The following is an 18,947-nucleotide window of genomic DNA, read 5'->3' as shown; positions in this document are numbered from 1 at the left end:
TATATATATATATATATATATATATATATAATAGATTCACTTATTTCACTGAAGTTATCAGAATCACATGTTTTTTGTTTGTTTGTGTTTAATGAGGTCTTAGAGATTTCAAACCCTGGGCACGTTAAATGCATATTTAACACAATACTAACTCTGTGTGATTCAGGTAAAGTGGGAAGGCAGATACTTTTTTTTATACCTGCATATCATGCCATTCAACTGCACAAAACTCTTTCCTGTGTCCATGACCAATTATCTACTCTGTGTGTGTGTGTGTGTGTGGTTAATATGTAACGTCCTGGGTCGATACAGCTGCTCTGAGCTGCTAGCTGTGCTGACAGACTCAATCTGTGTGTGTCAAACGTATGATTAAGGAGTTCATAGTGCTCCACGGCTTTTATCCGCAGGCCTCGTCTTTCTGCCCTCCTCCCTCTCGCCTGCTTTTTCTCTCCTATTTACACTTTGTTTCCTCAATCAGTAACTTCTATGAGTCACTGCTGCACACAACAACACTCTGCATGTCTGTGAGAACACACACACACACAAAGGACCAACTGTAGATGTGTTTGTGAGGTGAAAATCATGGAATGAACTAGAAATGGACAGCCAAAAACACAGATAGCCTCCTATACTTGTTGACCCCCAAGTTATGATATATTTGGCTTGTTAGCATCTGCACAGCCTCCTTGGCAGAGATTTTTTTTTTTTAATTTAAATACCCAAAAGCAGGCATCAAAAAATCTGGAGTGGTGTTTGTAGGAGAAATAATAAACAACATTCAATTCAAATGTCCAGCATAGATGCCATTTCCCTCATCTAGACACTCCAAATCAAATCCAGACCTTTCCAATCAATACCAAAGGCTTTGGCTGCTTACCTACTTATTGATTGATTACATTTTGTTTTTCAGGTTGTTGAACACTTATTACAATGGCCTGATAAGGTCTGAAAACTGTGACCTCAGGCCTGCAGGCTTAGGGATGGGCAGAAAGAAACCTTTTAGAGGTACACACTTTACACATAAGCATCATTTCTCCTTTAAAAAAAAAAAAAGAAGAAAAGGAGAAAAAATAGTCCCTTAAACTGATTCCTCCTTGCTGGCTCTATCTCTGTAAGCTGGTCCTAATTTGTGTAAATATTGGGTAGAGTACTGAGGTGGGATGAGATAACCTATTTGTCACATAACCAGCCAGCCATTCAGCCTCCACTGATTAAACAGCCCACATCAAGCGCTCCACACAGATTCACAAACACTTACACAGGCATGACCCTATGTACACATTCTTATTTTCAGGCAGAGAGGGAAAAAATCCTGTCACCTACCAAACAGTGAAACTTTATAATTGTTTAAAATGGCCTTATTTTATAAACTACATTTGCAAGACAAAACTAAAAGTTAACAAACAGCCGTGTGGAAAAAAAAAAATGTTTTCACAGGATTCTATGCAGCCCTGTGAAAAACTACGTGGCTGTCCCTGCAAATTCACTCAAGATCAGAGAGAAATGTAAGTGCAGACCTCAACCTGACTGAAATGTTTTGGCAGCACCTTAAGAGATCTGTGCATAACCAAATGCATGCAAATCTGAATGAACTGAAGTTACACTGTAAACAAGAGTGGCCAAAATTGTGTGATAAAGTCATGCAGAAAACAATTATTTCAAGTTATTGCTGCTAAAGGTGGTTCTACAAACTACTGAATCATGAGGTGTACTTAGTTTTTCACAGGACTGCAGAGCATCAGGATTCATTACTTAAAACAAAAAAAATAAATATATGTACATTCTAGTCCGACTGGTTGAAGTGAATGCTTACATTTATTGATTTGGCTAGTCAGTAATTAATATAATCAAAATAAAAACACCTGTCACACATGTCACACTATAGATTTGTGATTAATTCAACAGATGACATCCTAATAATAGACTCACTGCAGATTTATCTGGTTGTTTCTTTTAGTATCTAATATTCTGTTTTATTTAATTTCCCCTTGCACTGGAAACACTTCATGTCTTTACTTAGTAGCCAATACAATTAATGTAGTTAGAGTGTATTCTTGTTAATAGATAAGACTTACAACTATTAAATGACTTCTCGACCACTGATTTGATCTAGTCTAGGAATAAGATAGAAAAATAACTATCTAAATTAGTCATTTATGAAAACTTGAAATGTGCTTGTACAGAGCCAGGCAAGGGATATCATAATCATGAAATATTATAATGGTGGTTTGAGTATGAGGGAACGGCTGAATTATGGTTTGTCTTAATGCTTTACATTTAAAACTATAACAGCCAAAGCTGTGGAAAACACCCCCTGTGGTTACAGTCTTGCACAGTCACTAAGTATGACACTTAAGTTGTCTAGTTATGATACACGTCTGTTGTGCATATCTGTCCACCAGCAGATCTTTTCAGTCTAAGCACACATCCTGGCGTATACTGCCACCTGCTGTACTAACAGTAAAATCCCAACTACCTGACTGGGACCTGATTTGCATTCCCTTTTACCTACATGGCCCATCAAGGTGTACACATCTAATCACCAGTTTTATGTTGTTAATTTACTCAGGGAACTCTGGCTTTATTTTTCCATATCATCCTGCTGAAACTCCCTTTTGATGGCATTTAGTGAGAGAAAACATGTAAAGCCATCAATTTGTAAAGCATGATTTGTGCATCACTCAATAAACCTGCAAGATTCAAGAGTTTTTCAACTCATTTCATTAACCTTTGACATAATTTAGGCTATGAATTATGAATTTCTTCTAAAATTCTAACATATTTATCAGCTGCAGTTTTTGTACATAGGAATACTGCAAAAACCCATATTTCTACCCAATTATGTTGAACGTTCAAAGACAGAGCTGAAAGCTTTAAGCTTTTTGTTTAAATGAAAACTACAACAAAAACAATATGGATCCCCAATATAGGCAGTGCTTACATTCATTCATTAACTGATTGACATCTGATAATTTGTAACTATTTTGGTCATTATTTGCAATATTCAACATTCTGATTTCATCTTTTTACATTTTTAGGTCTGGTGTGTTAACATATTGTTCGTGTTGCTTCCCACTGTAACTCGGTCAATCGTGATGATAAATTACGTTCTATACAAACTGCAACAAGTTAAAAAAAAAGATTAGCACTATTGCCATATCTAATTTCGATACAGTCACCTTTTTATACTGTATAAACCATTACTTTTGTTTGGTATTACTGTTAAAAGATATGGATACACATCATCCAGAACAGGGTAAGTCACAGATATAACAGGGCTTACAATGTGTACAAACCCAGGTACACAGCTTTACTGAGCAGAAAGCTAGTTTAAGATATTAAAGAGGTGCAACCTGATTAGGTGTCGACACCTACATTCCCTTATTTCCTGTATTACACGAACTCACAGGGCAAATGTAGTAAAATTATACAGTCCTGTCAGGTAGCGCTGTGAAATGCTTGTGACATGTGTGCCAGTCACTCTCAGTTCGCCGGTGAAATGAAAGTTTGTTTTATTTCATTTTGAGCAATCAGAGGAGGAGAATCATCACTGAGTGACGGCTCATCATGACACTAAAATATGTGGTCAATTGTGTGAACAGACGACAACATGACGAGGAGTGTTTGTACAAATATCTTTAATTTTGTCAAGCACTTTATGCCATGAACTCGTAGGGGATGGGCTCCAGCAGCTGTGGCTCATTTCTCTTAGTGCTGACGAAGTGAGCATCACGGGGAGGAGCAGGCTGAAGAGACAAGAGGGGAAAGTAAGTGAAACCACAATGAGCCACAAAAAACAACTGCATATTAAAGCTAATTATATTCACTGCAGGGTGTTCTCACTTTTTGAATCCAAGATCAGGTTTTACTAATACATAATTCTCCATTCATGATTTATACCAAGAGGTCAAACTAATAAACACATACCTGGCGCTTCAGTTCCACCCAGGTGCCCTTCTGCTTGGCCTCCAGCTTCTTGCGCTCGTTTTCTTTGACGCGCTGCAGGAAACTGTCCCTGCTCTTTGAGTGCTTCACGTGTTCAATACGCACATTAATCCTCTTGGCCAGGATCTTGCCTCTGTGAGAGTGAACAATTTAAATTAATTTTTAAAAACTGAGCAAAGGTGCCTTTTCCTGTAATTTTGTCATACAAAATGGTGTTCCACTGTCCAAATTCCTCAGCTGTCTCCTGCATAAAACCCCAGATCAACACAGGAAGTTATGCTGGGATTCTTAAGGATGAAATACTTTCCCCCACATGAATGACCACCAATGGACAAAAAGGTCCATGGTAGCAAAGTGAAGATGGGGTCAACATCCCTCTCAATAAAGTGCATGAGCTAGCACACACCAAAGAGGGGAACAGACATTTAATTCAACAATGCTCAGAGTGATCTCAGATCAACATGCCCCAAAACAAAGGATCTCACTTACTTGACCTGCTTGTTGACAATGATACCGACAGCATGCTGGGTTACATTGTAGACACGTCCTGTCTTGCCATGGTAGCATTTATGAGGCATACCTTTCTGAACTGTTCCTGTGCCCTGGAACAAAATCATAACAATTTCAGCATTTTTTTTAATACCCTGTTAGTAAGCAAAACTAAAGCACCAAATTAGGGATTACAATTCTTCAAATAAGACTTTTTACGATCATTTCTCATTGGGTGTAACTGCTCAGCATGTGCTCCTTTTTGTGCATGTAAAAATATTCTGTTCGGGCACCAGATTACCTTACAGCGTCAACAGGCGACCATTTGCCTTAGAGCTGAAAGTCAGCGGCCCAGGTTTGAGTCTGACCCATGCTCCTTTGTTGCACCCCCCACTTTCCAGTCTACACTTCATTGTAGCACTATCCAATAATGGCAAAAAGGCCACATATATATTTATATAATTCTGTTCAAGTCCAAGAAATCAGGTATGACTTGAATTAGGAACACTTGGTTGGTCATAGGAGCACTTTTCCTGTTTTTCCAGATAAAACAATAATTAAAATAAAAAAAATCACAGCAATAGATCAACTGAGTGATTCAGTGACCTATTAAGTTGAGCTTTCTTCTCCATACTGAAGGAGAAAATTGTGCCCAAATATGTATTTTGTTCCTAGCTTACTTTACTTCAAAATTATTTGGGATACATCATCTCAGCCCAGTGTGAGGAAAACTAAAACCACAAACGCACCTCTAAAAAGACACCCAAAGCATGACCAGGATGACTAGCAATTTCACATTCTCACTTCCAAACATCATTGACGCTCTCGTGAATTTTGCTCGTTCCGAACAAACTTTTAATTTTCTAAAATACTTTATAAAAGAAATTAGCATACTGGCTTCATTTTCCATTGTGCACAATAGAGAAACTTTTATTTTGTACATTTGTGTGTGTTTTTTTTTTAATGAAACCTGTCTAGGTTATTGAGTAACTTTCATGCCTTTAAGTGTGTCCAATCCTTTGACTGGTGCTGTATAAATCTGTCTGTGTGATGTTCACTGCACTCATAATGTGAGAATAAAACACAAAGAGCACTTTCAGTAGTGAGAATACATCTGAACCAATCTCCTGTTTTGTGCTACATGCATTAAAGGGCAGCTAGGGACCCACCAGACATGATTGTTCTAACACTGGCTATGGTTCCTTTGTGAAAGCTCCAGCTATATTGTGACTTTAAGAATTCACCAATATTGTGGATTAGAGACAAAAAAAAAAAAAAAAAAAGAGTTCTGCACAAAGGGATGATATGGCATGTAGTCTAATGAAGTGATTCAATCCAGCACACAAGCTTTGCCATTGCTTACCTTGATGTCAACAATGTCTCCCTTCTTGTAGATACGCATGTAAGTGGACAAGGGGATTGGGCCTGTGAAGCACAGAAAGAAGTTATGGACTTTACACAAACTGGTAAAACAGGCAGTGTAGCTACAATTTAAACTTGGACTCACCATGCTTGCGGAAAGGCCTGCTGAACATGTACCTGGTCCCCCTCCTCTTGCCTCTGGTGTTCGTCATGATGCCTGATTACTGAGAGTAAAAAAAAAGGCACTTAAATTAGTCATAATGGAGGGTGAACATTATTTACTACTGTAAACAATATAGCGCTTTAAAAAAAAAAAAAAAAAGTATGTTTGGAGTTTATTTACATTTCGTTGCATCAGATGATGAGAACTTACAGACAAGCTGTCATTACCAGCAAACGCTTCTATGGTTTTCAGCATTATAACAAAAACACGTGGATGTTCAGAGACATCACACTGACAAAACACAATAAGACTGCAGATCGTAAGCTGGCCAAAACCTTCTGAATGAGCTCATCCTACCCAAACCGCTGATAAATAAAAAATACGGCCCCGTATATCTTTCACGTTACAGAGAGACGCAATAGCACACAAAGCTACTAATGAAACCGGGGCGCAATATGAAATATAGCATTGCAAAGCCTAGCTTGGACAATTAGGTCGGTAACTAAAATTGTACGCTCATGCCATTTAAAAACGCTTTTAAATAAAATTAAAATATCGGCGTTTTCTGTCCTTCAACAGGTGTAACAGGGTGTCAAATAGGGAGAAAATGCTTCTAATAAATGCTCCTCTGCCTGGCAGGCCCACATGGAAAGCCACGCTACCGGACCGGGGCACTATAAAGGGAGAAAACATCTCCCCGGGACGCCTTTCCAGCCTTTATCAACCCCGTGGTGCGTAAAGGGGATAACTACGGTGGATATATAAGTGCAACTGTGCGCGAAGGAGGCCATAATACAGAAGAAAATCGAGTTTTAAAGAGAGAACATCTTACCCCCGGTCTCTACAAGATGGCGGGTACGGCGGAAAGAGAGAGCAAAGACCCCAAACTCCGCCTTGTGAAAGCTGATTCAGGCAGCCCTTGACTTTGCCTGAATGAAAAATACATTTTTGGGGAAAAAAAAAAAAAGAGAAGTAGTCAGAAGTGTTCTTTTTGGAGTCACGCAGTGGTGACTATAGTTACTTTTGTTGTGTATTTTCCATGTTATTTTTTGTTGTTGATTTCAGTTTAGTTTCTTAGTTGGATGTTTGCTCGTTTCCTTTTATTTTTTTAGTTTCACTGTCTTTGTTAGATCAGGGGTCGGTTCTGAGTTTCTTGTATGGTATGTATGGTTTAGAAATAGTGGCAGTGAGAAAAAGACGGGAGGCCGAGCTGAAGTTGGCACAACTGAAGATGTTAAGATTTACATTGTGGCTGACCAGTATGGACAGGATTAGAAATTAGTACATCACTTTGAGAGGCAAGGCTGAGATGGTTTGGACATGTTAGAGGGATAGTGGATATGTTAAATTAGGAGCTGCCAGGCAGTATGAAGAAGAGAAGATCTATGGACGTAGTGAAGGACATGCAGAGGGTGTGACATAGGAGGATCCTAGATGATCCACCGTGGTGACCCCAAAAGGGAGCAGACTATCTTTGTTATGATATGGGTGGCATTTGTGGCATTTATATAGCGGGCCATACAGAACAGGCCAGTGTGGTGAAACTAACATAGCATACATAATTTAAACTACTTCTCTTTCCTTCAATATAAAGACGTCTAATTACACATGTAATCCCTTAGTTGTCTTAAGAAAAAGAAGGGCAATGTCTCGGTTTTTCTTCATTATAAAGAAATAATGTTGTAGTAAACTGGGGGGGGGGGGGGGGGGGGGGGGGGGGGGTCAGCACAGATATCTGGGCTCAAACTTCAAGATATAAATATGTACAATTGCAAAATAAATTAATAAAATAAAAAACTTTGTGACTTTGTCCTATTTTATTTATACATACATATATATATATATATATATTATTTTTTTTTTTTTTTGTCTGGCCAGCTCTTGGCCACATGTTTAACCCATCTGTCATAAAAAGACTGCGTTTTCTCGCAAATTTATGACTTTATAATATCAAAGCATTACGACTTTAACTTTAGAAATGCATCTTAACCTATTCTCAGCTAAGCAGTTATTTTATTTTATTTTGTCCTAGAATGGCAGTCCTAAAATGAATATTTTAAAAAACGGAAAATTGAGATTGTTTTTAAAGAACAGTTGCGTAGGACGCACTCACTCAATGAACGCATGCGCAACACTTGACTATGGCCAAAGGCTTTAATTTTCAGTGGCACAGACCTTAGCGAGTCATCACGTGACGTTGATTGGTTTTTAATCGCCGGACAAGCCCCTGTGAGCCGGTTAGGAGCGTGTTAATAATATGTCACATTCATGGCCAAAAACGTCTTTTATATACACTGTGTGAAAGCGACTCACTTCCGTGATTAAAGCGAAAACGGAAGCAATCGACGGTGAACGCTCTCGCGTTCTTGAGCAATTGGACGCTCCGTCGCGAGCTCAGCAGAATCACCCGCCTGCCCTCACGAGGGGAGTCAGCCCAGTCTTGTCAGCGCGCTGCGGTGTGGTGGAAGATGGCGCTAGCCGAATGGAAATCCTAATGACAGTCTCCAAATTTGCCTCTTTTTGTACCATGGTGAGTGCGCGGCAGTCTCATACTGTTATTAGTCAGACTATAGGGTGGTACGGAAACCGCGGCTCCGCTGTTATTGGCGTTTTAAGCCGTGGAATTACAAATGAAAGCGGTTAATTCTGCTGTCTGTGCTAGCCAAGCAGTTTTCCGTCTATAGCCAAGCCAAGCAAGCAACCACCCACCGTCTTCTCCGCTCCCCGCTTTTTTGTTAACGGCTGTTGACGGGCATACGGGACTCCTGGCTGCTTTATTGCTTATAGCTTGACGACTTATTTGGTCAACATTTCTCAGAGCTTGCCTGGTGACAGTGCACCTGCTGCAGCTGTGATTCACAGCTAACTAGCTAACGTGAAGGTAACTAAAGCTAAACCAGTGTTTCTGCTTGTCAACAACTGGAACACAGCTGGATAATGGGAGACTTACGAGCATATATCTGCAGTATTTGACGGGGAACAACGACAAGAAAAGACAAGTTGTGGTGGGAATCTGCCAGATATTATTATTATTAAAGCAGGCAATGACGACATTATTTAACATTAGCTGCGCAGTTGTGGACCCATTCCAGGTCCAGATTCACTCTGCACAGTTTGTTGCTGTCTACACGGCGCGTCCTAGTCTTGTACCCCGGCTAGAGGTACAAGGATAGAGTAGGATCACACCAAAGGGATATATATACCGCTACCAAGTGATCGCAAACTTAAGAAACCTCTATGATTGAATGTTTTCTGTGCTGACATATGCAATTTTGTTCAGTTTTGCTTTTAAAATCTTAATGGGCTGAGTAGATTTTTGTCCAAGAACAGGTTAAAAAAAAAACAATGTGCCTCTGGCAAAAGAGGCCAGAGTAGAAATGTAACAGGGACATGACTAGTCTTGGAGCTTTAAGACCTCACTTTTTTTTTTTCTTTTATACTGGCAAACATGACCTTGAAAATGTGAAGCTTGTGGTATTTAAGGCAGAAGTTGCATTAGGATTCAGGGGCAGTGTTGAAGAAAATGGTCTTACAGCTTGTCTTTTTGCTTGCTATATATGTTTACAGGGCGCCAATGCCTCTGCTCTGGAGAAAGAGATTGGATCTGAGCAGTTTCCGGTCAATGAGCACTACTTTGGCCTGGTTAATGTAAGTGATTGATATCACAGACAGTGTTGCATCTGTACTTGATGTTTACTCACATCAGGTTCTTCTCTTATTTGTAGTTTGGAAATACTTGCTATTGCAACTCAGTGCTTCAGGCTCTGTACTTCTGCCGGCCTTTCCGGGAGAAGATCTTGGCGTACCGCAGTCAGCCTCGACGGAAGGAGAACTTGCTCACCTGCCTGGCTGACCTGTTCCACAGCATTGCTAACCAGAAGCGGAAAGTGGGAGTAATACCACCCAAGAAGTTTATCACACGGCTACGCAAGGAAAATGGTGAGGGAAAATCATCCACATTGGGAGATTGGTGCAATAAAAATAAGACAGCAGAGTGTGAAATCATCATTTTGCCAACCTGCAGAGACAGCAAGACATCGTGTTGCTGTTGCTGAACTTGTAGAAAAGCTAAAATGCTGCTTTCTGTTGCTATTTTATTCCTCAGAACTGTTTGACAACTACATGCAGCAGGATGCTCACGAGTTCCTGAACTACCTGCTCAACACCATTGCTGATCTGCTTCAAGAGGAGAGGAAGCAGGAAAAGACAAACGGCCGACTTGCCAACGGCACATTGGACTCCCAGAACAACAACAGCAACGCCACACCTGCTCCCACCTGGGTCCATGAAATCTTCCAAGGCACTCTGACCAATGAGACGCGCTGCCTCACCTGTGAAACGGTGAGATGCTTCACTTCATTTGCACACATGCGGTCTTAACAAGACTCTTGTTTTAACAGATTTGTTCAATAAACTTAAAAGGATATAGTTGCACTATAGAGCTTAATGGGTGTGTGTGGGAGTGGGTGTATGGGTAAGCAGTGTTTGAAGGAAATAAAACCTAAAGCCTCAATATGTACTGTAGAAAGGTTATTCTAACCTTTACAGGACTTTTTTTTTTTTTTTTCAGATAAGCAGCAAAGATGAGGATTTTCTGGACCTCTCTGTGGATGTAGAACAGAATACCTCCATCACACACTGCCTCAGGTAAAACAGCACTGCTGCATCAGCCATTAAAGAAGCAGGATTAACAGCTCCCTGCAATGATTTTGAAAAAATGACACCTATTTGATGGTTCCAGCCTCTCAAAAGATAGCATTTGCTGTCTGTTTTCTTTTTGCACTTCATTTCTTTGGGGTTTTGGACTGTTGGTTAGACCAAAAAAAAAAGCCAGCTGAAGAGAACAGCCTAGAATCAAGAACATGCAAGCATTTTATATATAAAGGCTGCTGTCCTTTTCACAGCAGCCATTCTGGCATGAATTGTAACTAATGACATATTCTTTAGAAGACAAACTTGTGTTGTTATTAACACCTTTGTTACCCGTCATTTCATACCAGAATACCTCCTGCAGAAAGGTCTATTATTAACTGGAAGTGAAAGTCACACCCTGTATTGTGTTGTATTTTTAAATGTGGAGTTAAAATCATCATTTTTTTTCTTTTTAATTCCTCTTAGAGGTTTTAGTAATACAGAGACACTGTGCAGTGAGTACAAATACTACTGTGAAGAATGTAGAAGCAAGCAGGAGGCACACAAGAGGTCAGTCTAAAGGTTCATGATTAATATGATTTTGGGGGGGGTTTGGTTGGACATTTTACCAGCATTTCACTCTAATTGTTATTTTAAATGTAGGATGCGTGTAAAGAAGCTGCCGATGATCCTGGCTCTGCACCTGAAGCGCTTTAAATACATGGAGCAGCTGCAACGCTACACCAAGCTGTCCTATCGCGTAGTCTTCCCCTTGGAACTCCGCCTCTTCAACACCTCCGGGGACGCCACCAATCCTGAGAGGTTGTACGACCTGGTCGCCGTGGTTGTGCATTGTGGGAGGTGTGTAGTTGAATGCACAACTGGTATACAATACCTTCTAATGGTCTCCTCAGCAACCAGAGAGACACACACTCTATTTGTTCCAATAATAAAATAAATTTGAACCCATAGGCTCAATAATAAAAAGGTGTGCATGTTAGGAGGTTAACTGCTGATTCTAATCTTGCTGTAGGTATGAATGTGAGAAAGCTGCGTTGATATAATAACGTGCAGCCCGTTTCCATTTCCATCACCGCTCAGCTGTGCCCTCCTTTTCATTAGTGTTGCCTTTGACCCAGTGTCACTGGGAGTTAGTCTGTCTGTGTTTATTCAAGGTGTTTCCCTGCTTTTCAGTGAATGCGTGTTGAAACAGAGTCCAGTTTTCCATGGCTTTGGTAGGAATAATAGTGAGGCAAATGAGAGGTTAAACTTGTCTGGAGTTTTGAATTATGTCAGAGTTTTTCCTTCTTGAGCTAAATTCTACAGGTAAACTCACAGCATGACATTGATGGTCAAGGCTTAAGACACTGATCAGCTACAGAATTAAAACCAATGAGAGATGAAGTGAATATCATCGATCATCTCATTACAGTGCGATTTTCTGTTGGATAACCTTGGGTCCTGGTATTCATGTGGATTTTACTTGTATGCATACCACCCACCCAAACTTTGTCACGTACCAGACACAACGCCCCCCCCTAGGCAATGGACAGCAAAAGTCTCCCCCAGCAAATTGGCGTGCCCTTCCATATGGCAAAAACTGCAGAATAGTGGCTCAAGGAACACAAGAAGACTAACACTAACACTGGGAATAGAGCAGGAGCATTTCTGTAATGTATCTCCAAAGTTTTCGTCCATCTTTTGCGCGGGAGCACTTCAGAAGCCAAGTTTTCAGTACGCACGGGGTCCCTTTTTAAAAATTGACTGGATTCTCTGATTTCCTGTCCTCATCACTCACTCTGTGAAATTGACACAACTTACATCAAAAATGGACACGATACTATTTTGAACGACACTGAGCCGGAAGCTGCTTCTGAAACGCTCGATCAGCTCCTGTAGCTGCAATGCAGCCGTACCCAGGATGCAGTGCAGCCGTATTTCCAGGATAACGCTAACCCATCCTTAAAACTCCCCAATGCGCTGTCTGTTGAATCCCCGCATCACAACCCACAGGACACTGTGTTGTACCTGTGTCCATGCTCTGACAGGTCATGTCTGTTTTAGGGACACAAAATAGACCTAAACAATATCAGGCTGCTGGTTTTAGTATTGTGGCTGATTGGTGTATATCAAGAAGTATTTCATTTACTGTCATGATGATGGTTAAAGGTCACTGTGCTCAACTTACCTGTTTTAAACTGGTTACAATTAACAAACCCCAAATAATATAATGCCCCAAGTAATGCCTCTTTTTCTGGCCCTTTGTCCTGTCATTTCATCAGGTCTATTGCAGCATATCTTATATAAGAATAGGATGTGTTACATCAGCGCTGCACAGGTAAATCTGAGGTTAGTCAGGTTTAAACAGAATTAATAACTGCTTTTGTGTTCAGTTTTTCTACAAGAAAGAACTTGAGGCACTTCCTGACATTGTTGTAATTACAAGACTTACTTGTGTTTGTGTTAACATTTTTATAATTAATAATTTAAGCTTTAATTGTATTCGTCTTGGCACTTAATAGTACAGAAGTGTCTGAAAACCAAACAAATGCAGATGACTCACCTCATGTGAAGAGGGTTGTAATCCATTAATGGGAACTGTTTCTACCCTTATATTGACACGGTTTTATATACTCACATGTTCCTGAATCTGCTTTAGTATAAAAATCTTACTGTTGAGACAGTCACTGTTGATTTAGACTTATGCAGTGAATCTTTGTAGAGCTTACTATGTAGCCTATGTAAGTGGCCGACGTTGTTACCAGGATTCGTGTTTTATGTGTTAATTACCGTGGGCTTTTATATGTGGTGCCAGCCACAATAGAAACAGATAAAAGCTGGGATTTTTTTTTTTTTTTTCGTACTGGGTCCCCATTCTTTGTTATCTTTTTTGAGGCAAAAACATTTGTCCCTCAAGTTCTTTGTGCATTTCCTCTCATCAATTCTGGTAGCTTTGGCAGTCTACATCAAGGAATTTGCTGACATCTGTGAGTCCTCATATTGAGGCAATGACTGGTATTCTCACTGATTAAATTAAAAAAAGTAGGCAATCACAATAGATGTTTGCTGCATTGACACAACCTGTAGGTACATTTCTTGACAGGTACATTGGAGGGTTTTAGAGGGGTTTGCGATTTAACACAGAAGTGTAAATCTCCTGTCAGGCCTAAGAGATTGTATTGGTTAGACGTGACTTTGCTGAGCTAATGTGGTGTTTTATTTCTCATCAGTGGTCCAAACAGGGGTCACTACATTGCCATTGTGAAAAGTCACGACTTCTGGTTGCTGTTTGATGATGATATTGTAGAGGTGAGTGAGTTTATTTGTGTGTACTTGTGGTTTGGGTTTACTTAAGCCTCTACTTTTACAGAAATGTCTTCTTTTTTTGTTTTTTGGGATCACTGTCTCATTCTCTATTTCTGTTCTCACAGAAAATCGATGCACAGGCCATAGAAGAATTCTACGGTCTTACTTCTGAAATCTCCAAGAACTCTGAGTCGGGCTACATCCTCTTTTACCAGTCCAGAGACTAAATTTGGATCTTTGCGTGTTATTGCATAACCTGGGAGAAATGCTCTGTTCCCTTTCTGTGGATGACAGCGGACTTTAAACGCACCACAGCCTGCACGGTGTCATACCTGCCCGCACAGCTGTAATCCATACCTGTGCTTTTACACACTCAGCGCTGCAGCTCAGCCGTGGAAATTTCCCATACATACCAGCCGACCCCACTGGCCTCTGTGTCCTTCCCGTCCCTCCACAGCCTCCTCATCCACTGCTGCTGCTGCTTGGACAATGAGACAATACTGAATGCAAACTGTGTCAAGATTGTTTTAAAAAAAAAAAAAAAGATGTTGAATGAGGGTTGTACAGATGTTTGTTGGTTGTATGAGTGGCGTTCTAGTTTTTGCCTTGGGTGTGGGTTGAATGGGTATTTAATAATTCATGTGACATAACACTGGCCTGGTGTCTTCACCCCCCACAAAGTTAGTGTGACCTGAGAGAGGATTGGATGTAAAGAAAGATGGATGGGGGGAGGGTGTCCAACTTAGAGGATACACTGGGCTGTGTATTTCTACAGTGTACAGAATGGTATTTGTATAAATATTACAAGAAGATAATATTATCATAGGAAAATGTTAGACCTTGAGAAGATGTATTAACACTATGGTGCACTTTTGATACTGTTTTGTAGGTGTTGGCAAGCTTAATGTGAGGGTTTGCTTGAAAAGGCCTGTTGTGAAGCGATCATTTTCTGTTTTAAAGAAAAAGAAATAAAGCCAGTAAGATTGAGGCAGGGCGTGATCTCTTTTCTGAGTCCCACAGGTGCACGTCGATGACTCATAGGGGCTCAACATCGCCTCTTAGCGGTGTTACCTGGTATTCCTGCTTTCCCACTACAGCAGGAGCTATTTTTAATCCATTCAGACCCAAAAGGCAGGTGCTTTGAAGAAACGCACACAGCCTTCACTCCGCTTGGTCAGTTAAGTGTAGTCATGTCAACAATTCACCCATCAGGTGAGGTGTCTCGGAGGCAGCGCTGCAAGGGGGATGTGACAAAGAAGATGGAGGACAGCGGAGTGGGAGGAGGTTGGGTGACACACATCAGGGTTGCTGTTAATAGCACAGACAGGACCAGAATAGCAGGGCGTCGCAGGAGAAAAAAAGAGCCTCTGCATCCAGCACCTTCTCATGTGAAACTCGAGTCGGGTCGCAAAAAGGAGGAGAAAAAAAAATCACTGAAACTGACAAAACCCTGCAGATAAGATGATTTGTGCACCATGTTCAGACGATTAAACTTCATGAGATTAGGATCAAATGTTGCATCACGTGGGATAATCATATCTGTGCTGCATGCACGGAGAACAGGTCAGAATAAGCGAGCTGTGCCCTGTTGGAGAGGAGAATCACCTGGACGCGCACCTACACCTGTCTTTGTCCTTGAGGCAGCACTGACTAGACACATATAGCTCTTTAACAGAGTTCAGCCGGTCTCTGGCAGTCTGGCCCATTTGGGACTCCTCCTTCATCATCGAACCCCCCTCCTCCACACACTCACACCTCCTCTTCTCTTCCGCCGCTGCTCCACTCGCTGCTCCCTGCACAGCCGCAGTCCACAGCGATGCGCCGTTAACGGCAGAGCCGCTCCGCGCTCTTTTCTGCTTCCATTATTCCCTCCTTCCCGAGCTGCGTCTCTGTCCACCGGCGCTGCACCATCTTTATCGGTAACATGGAAATGCAAGGCTGTCGTTCTTCCATCTAGACGGGAAGTCTCACCTCACAGAGTCAAGGTAGGCTGGGTGGAGGCGGATTATTGAGCATCCTTGGCATGCATGGAAAGATGCCGCCTGTTTTTTTTTTTTTGTTTGTTTTTCTCTCTTCAGCATCCTTTTGCTGACGTGGAGCAGTCAGTGTGTTTCTTATGCAAGGTGCACAGGGTAAAACGACACTTATGGCCACAAGTGTGAGAGGCATGTATGGTTATGAGAGGGAGAAAGAGGTATTTCCTGAGATAACGGGTGCGGTATCTTCTGTTATGGACACCGGGACTTGTGTGTGAATTAACTTACTGCCGTCGCCTGAGGTAATTTATCGATATTTGGCTGTCTTTCCCTGGTATTTGCTGCAAAGCATTTTCTGGTTTATGTTATCCTCTTGGGTTTTCCCTTGCTACATTTAAAGAACATAGCCTTAGTAGTCATGGGTTAAATTCCCAGAGGAAAATACCTGTTAACAGTATGGATCAGCAGTAGAAGTGTACATTGCATTTCTTCTGCAGAAAAGGCTTTTATTCCTAAAAAAAAAAAAAAAAAAAAAAAAAGGTGTGAATTAGAATGAAAAAGACGGGAATTTGATTATTTAATTCGAGCAACATTAAGATAATGTGTGCATGCGCCTATGTAATTTGCTCTTAAAGTTCTGTGTACCACTTGCACAGTATATAACCTTGACTGTGGAATGAGTTACCCTGGGTCTTAACAGCACAAATCTAGTACTGGATTGAGAGGTGTGATGCAGACAGGACATAATGAAACGGCCCTCTTTTTTTGTCTTTCCAGATAGAAAACCCAAAACGTACAAAAAAAAAGACACTTGTGCCCTTTCCCCATCAAAGTGTGCGTGCCATCAGGGTGAATTGTGTTTGTGTTTGCCAATTTCAGACGGGGGGCACAATGAGCGAAGAGCCGCCGGTCACCCCCAGCTGGCTGACCCCTGATCCTACAGCATGGGCCAGCGGAGGCGGTGGACCGATGGACAACAGCACCAGCCTGGGGACGCTTCCACCGGAGGACTCCCTGCGGCCCAGCCAGCTGCCACTGCTGGTCAACCCCTGGGACATTGTGCTGTGCTCATCTGGGACTCTGATAGCTTGTGAGAATGCTCTGGTGGTGCTGGTGATTTGGCAGAACCCGGCGCTCAGAGCCCCCATGTTCCTGCTGATCGGCAGCCTGGCACTGGCTGACCTGCTGGCCGGCCTGGGCCTCGTGCTACACTTCACCTGTGCCTACTTGCTTCGCTCTGATTCGGCCCAGTTGCTGACTGTGGGCTTGATAGTGGCCTCATTCTCCGCCTCTGTCTTCAGCTTGCTGGCCATCACTATTGACCGCTACCTGTCTCTGTATTACGCCCTCACTTACAACTCGGAGCGAACGGCGGCCTTTACCTACACCATGCTTGTGCTGCTGTGGGGGCTGTCCCTGTGTCTAGGCCTGCTGCCCGTCACAGGGGTCAACTGCCTAGCAGAGGAGGCAACATGCAGCGTGGTGCGGCCACTGACAAAGAATAACATCGCCGTGTTGTCTGTCTCCTTCTTGCTGCTCTTCGGCCTCATGCTGCAACTCTATGTCCAGATCTGCAAGATCGTGATGCGCCACGCTCACCAGATCGCCCTGCAGCATCACTTCCTGGCTGCCACACCCCACTACGTCACGACCCGGAAGGGCGTATCCACCCTGGCCATCATCCTGGGTACCTTTGCTGCCTGCTGGATGCCGTTCACTGTTTATTCACTCATCGCTGACTACACATACCCTCCACTCTATACTTATGCCACGTTGGTACCTGCCACCTACAACTCGGTCATCAACCCGGTCATCTACGCGTTCAGGAACCAGGAGATCCAGAAGGCGCTGTGGCTGGTGTGCTGCGGCTGTGTGCCCACCAGCGTGGCCCATCGTGCACGGACTCCAAGCGATGTCTGACCAAGCAGACCCAGGTGGGAAGAGAGAGGCAACCTGGGTCAGCTCTGCTCCTCACTGGATCTGTCCAGTGCCAAAGAAAGAGCAGCAGCAGAGGAGGTCAGGAGCAGTGGTGGAGGGCTGTGGCTTGAGCTCTGGCTGGAGATGTCAGTGCCAGACGCAGATTGGTTTGGTCACCCACAGCCAAGATGGATGGATGGATGGCTGGATGGCGTTTTTTTTTCTTTGCTACACTCACCACAGGGCAAATTATCTCACTGTCTTCCCCAGTAAAGGCCACTATCGAGACTGCATCCTACCCCCTCCCATTCAACCCATGCCACGCCCTTCCTCGTTTCTGCAGAGAGCACCGAGTGCATCGCATGTTAAAGGCAGCAACTGTATATATACAACCTGCATACACTACACGGAACCAGACCACTTGAGGATATGTGCTTATTGTCCTCCAACAGGGAGGAATTGATAGTTTGCGCCTGCGTGCGTGCGTGCGTGTGTGTGCGTGCGTGCGTAAAAACCACACGGCGCATTAGTTTGATGAGAAGAGAAGAAAAGAGGGAGCGACCGTGGCTCAATAACGCAGTCATTTCCAGAGCAAAGCCCGTCTGAAGTAGCAGCATCCCGGCAGCTCTGCTGCTGCACTCTGAACGTGCGTCGAAAGCTAAACAGCCGCGGAGAGCTATAAATAGACCCAGATCTCTCTGATCTGCGTCCTCAACGGAAAGAAATCACCCCCACTTTCTTCCCCCGTCTCTCATGTCTCATCCCTTTCTTTTTCTTTCTGGATGTATGTTCAGCTTGCGTCTCCGACGGTCAAGACAAAGCACCCAGGAGATTCTCACCATTAAACCCCCTCCTCCATTTTTTATTAGTATGGATGGGGCATCAAACCGTATAGAGGCCTACTGGATTATGTAACATTACTGTATATCGCTCCTCCGTCACTCTCTGAGGGGAGATTTACATTTTAAACGTTGAAAATTGTCATAAAAAGTTTGAGAAAAGCTACTATATGAAATGAATAACCCCTCTATTATTAAAGGAATACCCTGGGTGATGAAATTAACACATTTGTTCAAATAAATAGAGCCCAAGTAGCAAAATTATACCATTTATTTTATTTGATCATGTTTTGCCTCCCAAAGAGCCTCAACCCCATA

General features: G+C 42.4%; 3 protein-coding genes across 4 annotated transcripts; 2 read left to right on the top strand and 1 right to left on the bottom strand.

Moving 5' to 3' along the window:
* Positions 1–3,621: 3,621 nt before the first annotated feature.
* rpl21 (ribosomal protein L21) lies at positions 3,622–6,851 on the bottom strand. The gene is made up of 6 exons (XM_030756714.1): positions 6,792–6,851; positions 5,942–6,020; positions 5,798–5,859; positions 4,435–4,547; positions 3,928–4,078; positions 3,622–3,746 (listed from the first exon to the last, which is right to left on the bottom strand). Exons 2-6 carry the CDS (start codon positions 6,006–6,008, stop codon positions 3,657–3,659), a joined length of 483 nt encoding a protein of 160 aa, XP_030612574.1. The 5' UTR covers positions 6,009–6,020; positions 6,792–6,851; the 3' UTR covers positions 3,622–3,656.
* Positions 6,852–8,163: 1,312 nt separating this feature from the next.
* Positions 8,164–14,441, top strand: usp12a (ubiquitin specific peptidase 12a). Of its 2 annotated transcripts, XM_030757160.1 has the most exons (10): positions 8,379–8,394; positions 8,458–8,489; positions 9,527–9,607; positions 9,685–9,898; positions 10,065–10,300; positions 10,530–10,606; positions 11,078–11,161; positions 11,255–11,452; positions 13,822–13,900; positions 14,023–14,441. In XM_030757160.1, the coding sequence occupies exons 2-10, from the start codon at positions 8,487–8,489 to the stop codon at positions 14,122–14,124; spliced, it is 1,074 nt and encodes a 357-aa protein (XP_030613020.1). In that variant the 5' UTR covers positions 8,379–8,394; positions 8,458–8,486; the 3' UTR covers positions 14,125–14,441. The 2 variants fall into 2 exon arrangements, with proteins under 2 accessions (XP_030613019.1, XP_030613020.1); XM_030757159.1 differs by having other exon boundaries at positions 8,164–8,489.
* A 1,293-nt stretch (positions 14,442–15,734) lies between these two features.
* gpr12 (G protein-coupled receptor 12) lies at positions 15,735–17,793 on the top strand. Its single transcript, XM_030756042.1, has 2 exons — positions 15,735–15,882; positions 16,753–17,793. The coding sequence occupies exon 2, from the start codon at positions 16,765–16,767 to the stop codon at positions 17,791–17,793; it is 1,029 nt and encodes a 342-aa protein (XP_030611902.1). The 5' UTR covers positions 15,735–15,882; positions 16,753–16,764.
* Positions 17,794–18,947: the final 1,154 nt, after the last annotated feature.

The sequence above is a fragment of the Archocentrus centrarchus genome, chromosome 20 (genome assembly GCF_007364275.1).
Source record: "Archocentrus centrarchus isolate MPI-CPG fArcCen1 chromosome 20, fArcCen1, whole genome shotgun sequence".
NCBI lineage: Eukaryota > Metazoa > Chordata > Actinopteri > Cichliformes > Cichlidae > Archocentrus > Archocentrus centrarchus.
This window is presented reverse-complemented; position numbering and strand designations above follow the sequence as displayed.